The 11,689-nt window shown below is 34.1% G+C and overlaps 1 protein-coding gene and 1 pseudogene across 1 annotated transcript; both read right to left on the reverse strand.

Annotated features, from left to right (window-relative positions):
- Nucleotides 1–802: 802 nt before the first annotated feature.
- On the reverse strand, nucleotides 803–4,189 carry LOC142616851 (LRR receptor-like serine/threonine-protein kinase EFR; annotated as a pseudogene).
- A 1,613-nt stretch (nucleotides 4,190–5,802) lies between these two features.
- On the reverse strand, nucleotides 5,803–11,290 carry LOC142615366 (protein LATERAL ROOT PRIMORDIUM 1-like). Its single transcript, XM_075788119.1, has 3 exons — nucleotides 10,361–11,290; nucleotides 9,519–9,824; nucleotides 5,803–6,024 (listed from the first exon to the last, which is right to left on the reverse strand). Exons 1-2 carry the CDS (start codon nucleotides 11,007–11,009, stop codon nucleotides 9,532–9,534), a joined length of 942 nt encoding a protein of 313 aa, XP_075644234.1. The 5' UTR covers nucleotides 11,010–11,290; the 3' UTR covers nucleotides 5,803–6,024; nucleotides 9,519–9,531.
- Nucleotides 11,291–11,689: the final 399 nt, after the last annotated feature.

The following is an 11,689-nucleotide window of genomic DNA, read 5'->3' on the forward strand; positions in this document are numbered from 1 at the left end:
AATTTCTAAAAGAAACATAAGGAGATGCTACAAGCCTGATTAATTTGCTCTAACAATATACAAAATCAAAACCTCATCAAGCTATTATGGCAACGTCCAATAGGGTCATTGGCCCTCTGTACCTGCATTCAAGAAAGAAAATTATCTTTCTAAATCATTGAATTAAGGGAAATCATTTCTATGTATAGGAAGAACATGCTTTGGTTTTCAAAATAGATTGATGCTATGCGGTGAATGAAATTTTCCCTTCAAGAGTAAGGAATTGAAAAACTATTTTTAGTTTTAGTCTTGCTACTAAGAGAATTCATAATAATGCAAGAAGGTTAAGTTAATGAATCCCAAACTAATTAAATGTTCTATGGAAATGGTTATCCAGGTACCTGTGAGATAGTTAAGATTAAAAACAACTAAATCGTTCCTAGTAATTTAGTTTTACCAAATATTTGGAGTAATTTAAGCCTATGTCTCTGTCAAAGTCATCAAGGCAGACTATAAAAAGTACAGTGTAAACATGTGTCAATAATCTCAACCACACCAGTAGGTATCACCAAATCAAAAATAGCTTAAACTTCATTTTGATTTTTGTGGTTTTCAACAAACATTTTTAGGGGGGCGGGGGACAAAAAACGAGCTTATTCTGAATCATAGAAAACAAATTGGATGAATAGTACCATCTTGTAAACAAATTTCTCACGGCATCAATATTATCAATTTCGCTAGAATAAAAGAAAGTATGTGACAAGCACATGGCATTGTGTAGGATATATGATCCCCCTCCCTCCATAAAGGTTTGGAGTGGGTGTTAGAGCAACAAGTACTGTGTCATGAACAATTTACTTGTAAGTTGAACTCTTTCTCGGCGTATTCTTGTTTTGAGGAGCTTTTCTCTAATCAAGTGCAATTGAGCTATAGCATCACTGATGTTCATCCTTTCTCTTGGAGATTCCATAGAACAAGAAACTCCAATTCCAAATATCAAGATCAAGCACTCTAGAATTTTGGGACTTCCTATTCGATTTTGAATGAGTATCATTTCTCCTTGTTTCCATATCTTCATTTTCCCAAAGAATAATAGGATCCACAATGTTACTCACTTGTTAAGGCAAAGCTCCTGTTACGAAATCATGAAGGCTCAAGTTGTCTTTGAAAATGTTATCAGTGGACCTTTTTCCTGTGAACATCTCCAATAATAGTATGCCATAACTGTAGACATCACCATAAATTGACACCTCGTTTCCCATATCATATTATGCAATTGCACATAACATTTACAATATGATTGATCTAGCTTCATATTTAAAAAAATATAGTAATACAAGTTTGAAAGAGCTCTTTAGTGGCATATAAAAGGAAAAAATAATGACAAGTGGAAATATCTTTCAGGACATGCTCCATCTTCTAAAAGGCTTCATTGAGTTAATTTCATGCTTGGAAGTACATTAAGAAATATTATGAAAAGAAAAGAATTTAATGTACAAAATGGAAAAGATATTCACCTAGAGGAGCATAACCAATTGTTCCTCTTAATCCGATAAAGCTTGATATATTAGTGAAACACTCTTGGGTAGCCTTCTGAAGAAACCTTGCCAAGCCAAAGTCACCAACATGTCCAATCATTTCGTCAATAATAAGAACATTGCTAGGCTTAAGCTCACAATGAACAATTGGTGTATGACAATGATAATGAAGATATTCCAATGCATGTGCAACATCAATAGCAATATTCAATCGTTGAAGAAGACTCAAATTCATTTTTTTCCTTAGAAACCTCATTTCTTCTTGAATCTGGATGCAACCACCCATCTAGGTTGTCGTTAGTCATGAACTCATATACCAATGCTTTGAAATCATAACCTTGATAGTCAACGCTTGAACATGCTGTGAGTACCTTCACTAGATTCCGATGTTTGATATTTTGCAAAGCCTCACATTCAGCAATAAAACTTTTGGAAGCTCCATGGTGCAAAAGGTTGAGTACCTTGACAGCAACTTTATGACTATCTTGATCAAGAGTTCCTCTATACACAGATCCAAAGCTACCCACACCAATTAAATTAGTGGTGGAGAATGCATTTGTAGCTTTTAGGAGACTATGGTAAGATACATTCAAAAGTAAATTTCCTGAATTACTTAAAATATTTTCTCTTCTTTTTCTTTTTAAAGTGCGGAGAAGTAAAAATAATATTACCAAAGTTACTCCAAGAAGGCCTGATAATATAGAGATTATTAGCTTCAAGGAAGGAGTCAACTTCCTCTTCTTGGATTTATTGTATTTACATACAAGAAGATGAAACTTAGACATGCCTCCACAAAGTTTACCATTCCCCTTAATCACAGTTACCCTTGTATTCTTGAAAACTCCATTTTTTGGTACCTCACCGTCGAAATCGTTATAAGACAAATTCAATAACTGCAAGAAGATAAAGCTCTCCAAGATTTTTGGAATATTTCCAGAGAAATTTTTTTTAGAAAGATCTCAAGCTTGAAGACCCCTTAATGATTCCAAAGATGAAGGAATGACCCCATGAAAGAAGTTGCTTCTCATTGCAAGAATTTCAAGTTTTATACAAATACCTATACTCGCAGAAATTTCACCAAACAATATGTTTTCAATAATTTTCAACTCTTGTAGATTTATGAAATTTCCTACTTCTATGGGAAGGACACCAGTAAATTTGTTGGCTGACAAGTCTAGAAAAATTAGTGAGAATAAGAGACTAAAGACTTGATATGATATGGTACCACTGAGATTGTTATTAGCAAGATTCAAAAAAATCATATTTTGACACTTTCCAAGACTCAAAGGGATGCTTACTTGAAGATTATTAGCCTCTAAATACAAGTTTATCAAAAGAGTTAAATTTCCAAGAGAGGAAGGAATATTCCCTAAGAAATTGTTTTTAGATAAATCCAAAATTTGTAACTTTCGAAGTTTTTCAATTTCAGAAGGAATATTACCTGATAATTTATTGTTCCGCATATTTAGATTCTCCAAATTGATTAGATTTCCTATCCCAAGAGGAATGTTTCCAAATATTTTGTTATCTCCTAGACTCAAAAAGACGAGAGTAGTTGAGAAATTGGCAATGCACTTGGGCAACTCTCCCCCAAAGTTATTGAGGCTTATCAGTAACTTGGTTAGATATGTAGAATTTGTCAAAGAACAGAGAAAACTCAAGTCATTTGCCCATCCATTTCCAAGCTCGTTAAGAGCCACTGTAAAAAATGAAACTCTATATAACTTCTCCAAAGAAGGAACTCTTCCTCTTAGTTTATTGCCGGTAAGTTCAAGTAGCTTTAGATTTGAGGCATTAGATATTGAAATAAGGATAGGTCCAGTAAACTGGTTAGTGCCAATGACAAAATTTTCGATATTAGGTAGAGTGATACCTATTTCCGATGGAAGATGCCCTTGGATTTGGTTGTCTCCTACATAAAAATCTTTTAACGAAGACAAATTGAAGATTGAGGGAGAAATTCTTCCAGACAACCTATTTACACCGACACCAAAAAATGTACGTTTCGTCAATTGGCCAAAAGAAGTAGGGATACTCCCACCCAAGTTATTATAAGCTGTAGCAAACACTTCTAGAGAGGAAAAGTTGCCGAAAGAAGGTGGTATACTTCCTGTCTAATTATTTTTTTCAAAAGAAACGACTTGTAGTTTTGACAAAGTGCCAAGAGTTGCAGGAATTTCCCCATCCAAAAGATTCCAATCGAAATCAATTTGTTTGAGGTTGGTGCAATGGGATAAATTTCTTGAAAATTTTCCGCTAAATGTGTCATTGTACAAATGTCGGATTTGCAATCTGCGCAAACGGTCAATTTTTGAAGGAATTTCACTATGAAAGATGTTGTTTGAGAGTATTAGATTTTTCAAAAAACTTAAATTTCCAACACGTGGTGATATGGAGCTTACCAGTTTCGAAGTTCGCAGGTCCAGCACAATGACCCTCTGATGTCGACGGCCACAAGTAACTCCTCGCCATTGACAAAAGTGGATGCTATCATTCCAAGAGCTCATAACTTGGAGAGGATCATCAGTGATCTTGGCTTTGAACGCAAGCAATGCTAACCGGTCTGTCTCATTATTCTCGCCAACAACAGAGGTGACTAACAAGCCACACCACAAGACAAGAAGGATAAAAGCATGCATGTAAAAAGATGAGGATGATGGAGCTGAACTCATGTCGTAAAGCCCCATCCACAGTCACGTAGCTTGGTACAAACTCTTTTTTTTGTTTTTTGCTAAGATATACAATTGGGTGTCTTATTGTGAAAAAAGTCTGGGTTTGATTTCGCTGCTTTGGTACTTAAGGAAAAGCACATATTTATTAGAAGGTAGAGTAAGAACAAACTTAATTTCTGGGAAATTTCAAGAGCGAGGTAGTGCATATGTACCTAATCCACTACAAAATTAAGAAATAATCATTCAGCTTGGGATTAGCGCGTAGTGTTAATCAACCTGCCTAAGCACATGAAATATTCCACAAGGATATTCATTGTTTTTGAAAGAATTTATTACTAGTTTATCATGGAATACGTGTTAGTCTTATAAATACATAATAATATATAAACAACACCGTAGTTTTGGGGTTAGAAACTAATTGTATCTTCAGAGAAGGGAGAGAATTGTGAGCACTGAAGAACTTGGGCAATATTCAAGTATAGAAGCTAATGATGTCTTCCATTACAGAAGCCAGAAGAAGAGATATTGTCATATACTCATGTGTGAGTATAGAATAAGTTCTCCTTCAAGAATCTTGTTTGGCAAGTTTGACATGCTCTTTTCATTCGCCTTGGGAACTTCTGGATGTGCTGCCTTCGGCTCAGTCCGAAGAGACGCATATAAATTCAAGAGCTGGGGATCATAGCCAGAGAGAATGCTGGACACAATATTTACATGGCCCAATACAACTAGAACCCAGCAATTTCCGAGTCCAAGAAGTCAACAAGGCTCCAACTCCAAGTACCGAGGACATGTGTGAAATTAGGTCCAAAGCTGATTACAACTAGACTGCAGAGTAATTTGGGCCCAAAATGTCATAAGTTACATTAATAGAATTGGTGGGTAAATGTGGTGGTCCATTATTAATTTTGATGAATAATAAGATAAAGTGTTTGATGTTTTCAACATCCCACTTAAATAATTTGGTATTTTTGAACAATGTTCTCTTGTACGTAGAGCATTTTTGAATAATTTGCTTTGTCCTATTGAGTCTTCTTATGATTTACCATTTTTTCTACTTTTGAGGTTTTAGAGAGCTCCAAACATTGTGTGCCTAAGACAGATGGAAACCCCTTTCACTTGTTCTAGTGTAACCACATTTCCCTTATATGCAACTATGATAGCCCAAGAAATGTGGATTGGATTGGATAATTGTATGTTAAGTGGAGTCCCACACTAAGTGTTTATAAGTTCAAACTATTTTTATACAAGTACTTAGAAGTAGCCTTAATTCAAACTTAATTAGTACATTTGAGTATAGGTTAGATGTGGCTAGCATTTTCTTGAATCGTGACAAATAGTACCAAAAATTACTTAGCAATCGCACGTGTAGCACAACACAATGTGACCTAACAAGAATACCTTTGGAAGATCCTTCTACATCTTTCTCTTCAAAAGAACACTAGTTAGCCGCATGCCCGGTAAAGATTGATAGCTAAATGCTAAATGCTAAAAAAAAAAAAAAAAAAAAAAAAAAAAAAAAAAAAAAAAAAAAAAAAAAAAAAAAAAAGACATCTAAGGCTTTTTTGATTTGTTTGGCTGCCAAGAAAGAAAAGTTCAAAATGAATCAAGCATTTAGGAATTAGGACACATTTTTCATTCCACAACCATGCAGCTAGTCACCATGAAGCCCCAAAATTACATGCCGTTTTCTAATATTAGAATTTCAGAGGACTCTCTCTCTCTCTCTCTCTCATATATATATATTCTGTAGAAGACACTGTACAGGAACATTTTTTGATTCTCAACTTGTCCAGCAAACAAACACCTATAAATGTGGATCTCTCTTTCATCACCTGACACATGACAAACAAGCTTTAGTTAATGTTCTGAAGCGTCAGGCGAATCTGTATAAAGTACTAAGAAGGCAAGAACTGAAATAGCAGAGAAAATAATTGCAAAGGTAATAGATTATCATTTAGCAACAAGTCACTTATGACTTGCAGGTACCATGGTCTCAAATTTATTGTGTCAAATAATGGGCCAAGACAAGGACTGCATGAGTAACTAAAGAGCCCTGCCACTTGTAAGAGTTGGGAAATCCACTCTCAACCAACTTCAGGGTGCACCATAAATACATAGAATATAATTGCAATATAAATACAATGAGGAATAACATGCTGTTCAGAATAAAATTTCCAACTCAATGTTGCTCAGTTGCTCTTTGACTATTTACAATTATTTTTAGTTTGGTTAAACAAATCAATAATTAAACATTTTAGTCTATACTCATTATCTAAATACCCATTTGTTTTAGACATTGTTTCCAAGTCAATTATGAAAGTTTCATGCATAAAAAAAGAGTGCTGAAAAATCTCAGCTCAGGAAATTATCAGATGGAGACAACATGTGATTATCTTTTACAATAATGCATGATGACCAGATATAAAAATGAAAAGCTTAATAAATAAAATGCTGAAAGTAATAGAATTTGTAAAAAAAGGAATGGCATTATGTTTCACAGCCATGGCCACCTCAACTTTTTATTTGCATCTATTTTTGGCATATTTCCAATCAGAGTTGAAATGAACAGGAACCATAGTTGAAGTGCATTACTAATGAGAATGTTCTTTTATTTTCCCGCATCAAGTATCATGACTGGTTTGTGCAATGCACGACAAAAAGATCCACCTAAAAATTTGTCTGGCAAAAAAGAAGGAAATGTTTATGCTTAAGGACATGATTACATGATAAAGCAAAGGTGTGGCTACTTGGTTTCTGCATACAAATTCTTACATGGACATGAAGTTGGGAAACTGACAATATGAAACAAAAATGAAAAAAAAAAAAACGCATGGTCCCCTTGCCCATGTTGTTATCCTTTTCTCCTACAGATTTAAAGTTGTCACTGATGCACAAAAGAATAAAGAAAGCTAGTTATTGCATGAGAAGCAAGATCTATTATTTTTATGTTTGTCTCCTATATCTAAAGCTCATATAGATAGCCTAATTAAGGTCAACTAGATGGTATCCCGCGCGATGCGCGGACTACTTTACAATTTCATTTGAAATCATTTTTATGTATATTAAAATCTACATATAATACTTAATATTTATTTTGTTTTGTTGTATAATATTTATGTCAACCCACAATATTGTTAAATTTTTTGAAACTTGATTTTTTTAATTCATAATTTATTTTAAAAAATTGTATAACATTGTAAGATTATAATATCTTATAATATTTACCGTTAAAAGTAGATTTTATTTTTCAAACTGATTAAATGATTGTGAAATCTACAAATAAGAATTTAAAATATAAAATACTTTTATATCCTAAAATTACATAAATTTAAGCAACTTACCAAATACTTTCTCAATGACTCTATTCTCACAATCAAATATGGAGACCTTGATCATAAACACCCAATTAATTATCTCAATGGAATTAAGGAAATCATTTGTAAGTATCAACATAAAGAGAACGTGATTAAACAAAAAAAAATTTTGCTAAAAACACATTCATTTATTAAAATTCAATTGACTTTAGTTGGGTTCTATATCCTTTAAAAAAAGCGAAAAATACTTTTAAGTCACCATCGATTTTTGTTTTTACCACTATGGCTACATACAAAAAAACCTACAAATTATGAATTCTAACAGGAAAAAAAAAAAAAAAAAAAAAAAAAAAAAAAAAAAAAAAAAGCTAACTTCGTAAATAATCAATTAGAAGGTTTATTTTTCTTTTTCTTTAGTTCTAGAATAAAATACATTTATAGCTTTCCCAAACCAAAATCACAAACACTCAAAGACTCCAAGCGAATCATAACCTTCACAAAATCAATAATGCCTGACTTCAACATCAAAATCGTAAGCTACCTTCACTGAATAAAAAACGCAAGCTCCCTTCTTTGGTCATAGCCTACTCATACGGGTTACAATCATATGATACTGCAACGTTGGAGTTATGTAGATATCATTGAAAGGTTGAAGCTAAATGACATCATTTTTTGTCTAAGTGTATTTGATATAGGATGATATGAAAGGCTATGAACATGTGTATATAAAAGAGTAAAAGTGAAAAGGATGAATAAAACTGCAAAGAGTTTTTTGTGTGTGTGAGATATTGAAGGTCTTGAGACATTGAACCAAATGAAATAAATAGTAATCTTAAAACATTAAATACAAAATATAACAAAAATTAGTCTTCAAACATTGAACCAAAGGAAATAAAGAGTTTCTACTTTTAAATTTGTTCTTATCTCTAATATGGCTTAAGAGTATCTCAATTCTCTTCATAGAGTGCGCCACATGACAGAACGTCATGCTCTCTCGCATGAGGTTCCTGCTTTTATATACATATTGAATATTGATGAATGGGGTAAAAATACCAAACTATACATATTTCAGTTGCAGCATCCCTGGGAAACATTAGCGAGTGCACAAGAAACTACTACAAGGGGCAGAATTCTTAATAACTCAACCAATTGCAAAAAAATACATGAAAACAAGATCAAAGCACTATTATCTCATCTCTAAATCAAAAACAATGTGAACCTTATACAATGGGAAAGTAAAGGGAAGAAAGGAGTATAAACTTTTGCTAAGATTTACATATATTGAGTGAAAACATACGTTGAGACTGGATATAAAATGCACAAAAAGCTTGATAGAAACTAGAATGAAAACAATCGGGCCTACAAAAGTTTTTATAAGAAATAGAGTACATATATAACATGCCTAAATGCAAAAAATTATGCATTTCCCTTTTCGAAAGTGGATGTAGAACAAGACAAATGCAATGCCTTTCCATTTTCTTCATTGATAAAGAATGACATAGCAACAGCGACGCTTCCATGCTTATTAAGATACTGCAAACTAGTTAATGGCTTATTTCTCACAAATCTATCCTCATTGAAAGAATTCAATAAGAAAACCGGGATATCTTATAATAATTTGGACTCAGAGTAGTAATGTAGAAGCTCAAGTTTCCTTGTCTTCAGCTACAACTTTTTAACATACTAGAGAGAAACATATAATTCTAATTGACCTTATATAAGAAAGGTTACAACAATATGATTTGTGAATGACAAATCCTTCTACAAACCAAATACACATTATCACAAATTTCAGAGATGAAAATTGAACTTCTTTGGAAGAAGGGCATACAAATGCCAGAGTTTTAGGCTTTTTTTAGCATTGCATACTAATGTGAAATTCCTAATAACTTCATATCTTTTGAAAGGTAGATATCTTCCAAGCAATGATTATGATTCACATTTGACTCTTAAACAAGTTGATCATTTCATGGGGCTCTAGACATTATGCTATTGAGTGTGCTAGGCCTTACCATTGAGCAATTTTCAGCTGACAGGGGCCGGATGGGTATTTGATGGAGCCACAATTGGAGATGAAGAGGCGTCCCTCTTCCTTCCACTGCCACTACTTACCAAATGCAGTTGTGAAATGCTTGGGAATGCATTTTTCTCATCAAACCCTTGATCATAGAGATACCCTTTAAATACATGGCCACTGATGCTCACAGTAGCCTGGTAGACAAACTCAGCTGCACCATCACTGATGGTAGTGACTCTGTGACACCTAAAAACCGCCGGTGCACAAACTTGGCCTGGTAAGGACTTTTTAAAACTTGCATCTGTGATTTAACTAAACCCAATTCAGTCAAGTGCCTCAGTTTCACTTATAAAAAAATTAAAATAAAAAAGGTTCCTCAATTCCATTAATAAGCAACTTAGAAATGCAGAGCATTAAGGCAGAGGAAAAGACAGAACCTTATAAAATCTATAATCCAGCAAAAACAAGTCATTCTGTTTAAAGGTTGCTTCTTACTTCAAGAAAATCCAAGTTAACTCTCTCAAGTTCATGTTACGACCACTTTCAAACACACAAAATTCCAGATAAAGGGAAAGAGAGAAATTTGAATCAATTATTCAACAAACCAAACTCCTTTTTTGGATTACTCTAATAATTAAAAATCACTCCCCCTAACAGAGAAGAGGAATATGAAAAGGCATAGATAGAGTACAAGTAGAAAGCGTAAAGCTTGCATCTACTAGATTCTTTAAACCCAAGTCAGCTTTTGCAACAGTCCATTACCATATAACTTTGAAACATAGACAAATCAAAGAGAGAGTGAGAAAGAGAGAAAGAGAGAAAGAAAAGGGTGAGTACCTTGATGTCTAGAGCTAATGTCAATACTCCTTGGAGTGGTAGCATTAGAAGTAGAAGCGTGAGAAGCACTGGTAACATTAAAATTTGGCACTACAACTCTTGTCCTTTTAACACCAGAAGAAGACCCAGAAGAACCACCACCAATAGTACTAGCACCACCCACCATTAACATCTTCCTCTCCCTTCTTCTAGCTGCAGGCACCCACGTGCTCCTCACGTGAGTAGAACAATCAAAACCACGAGTCTTACAACAAGTCCTACACCTCCTATGGCTACAATCCTTCTTGGCTCTATTCCCACAGTCCTTGCACACTCTCATACCATTCTCCACCATTTGCTCAGAATCATCATCTTCAGTAGTGTTGTTATTTACTCCATCTTTCTTGCCACAACTCTGTTCTTGGCCTCTCTTTAGGCTCCAATAATAGTTGGGGTTATTTGAGTTATTACCACAATCTTGGACACCATGATTAGAAGGTGGTGTAATGCATGGAGTGGCAGTGAGGAGCGGGAAAATCCCGAGGCTAACTCCAAGTGAAGCTGAGGAAGGTATGGGAAGGTTGGGATGGTGATCAGAGTTAATGGGTTGGTTTTGTTGGTGCATGGTTGGAGTTGGAGCTATGAGAACCAAGTCTCGGAGACCCAACATGCTTAGAAATGTGGTGAATGATAAGGTTTGTGAGTGTTGGTTATATTTAGAATAAAAATCAATAATGGTACTGGCGGTGGACAGAAATGGTAAGGGTGAAATAGGACTATATGCTCTAATAGGAGAAACAGAATGTGATCTGATCTGAGAATCTTTTTGATGTATGTGAATGAATATCTGAAGTAGTTTGGCAGTGAGAGTTAGAGAGAGAGAGAATATTATTAGGGAGCCGTTGATGGTGAGGTTGTTTTTGCTACCATTGCTCCAAGTACTGACACTGAAGTTGCACCTTTTAAAAAGTTCTTGGCTTGGTACAAGAATGATGATAATTTGATGTTTTTTATTTTTATTTTTTTAATTCATGAAAAAGGCGGTGATTTAATAGTAACTCGTTATTTATGTCATTTTTTTGGGGGGGGGGGGGGGGGGGGGTTTTTTTTAATTTTTTTTTTTATAATCATCCAATCATCCAATGTTAGATTAGCCTAATAAGAAGTGTAAATGGAAAGAACGTCTACCAAGATAACGTTATGAGTTGCTATATAATATTGGTTTAGTTTATCTTAATTTGTAGTACGGAATTTTTTTATTTTTCCAAAGTGAAATCCCCTAATAGAGTGAGAAAGTGTTTTCGTTCATGTGATATAAAAAGTCATCGAATCTTAATGCATGTATTTAAT

This window comes from Castanea sativa, chromosome 11 (assembly GCF_040712315.1).
Source record: "Castanea sativa cultivar Marrone di Chiusa Pesio chromosome 11, ASM4071231v1".
NCBI lineage: Eukaryota > Viridiplantae > Streptophyta > Magnoliopsida > Fagales > Fagaceae > Castanea > Castanea sativa.

What these genes read in the sequence shown, in the direction of transcription:
- LOC142615366 (XM_075788119.1), bottom strand. Translation starts at nt 11,009, where the DNA reads ATGTTGGGTCTCCGAGACTTGGTTCTCATAGCTCCAACTCCAACCATG. An exon ending in CATTAGCTCTAGACATCAAG is followed by an intron (nt 9,825 to 10,360) that starts GTACTCACCCTT and finishes GTTAAATCACAG; the next exon opens with ATGCAAGTTTTAAAAAGTCC.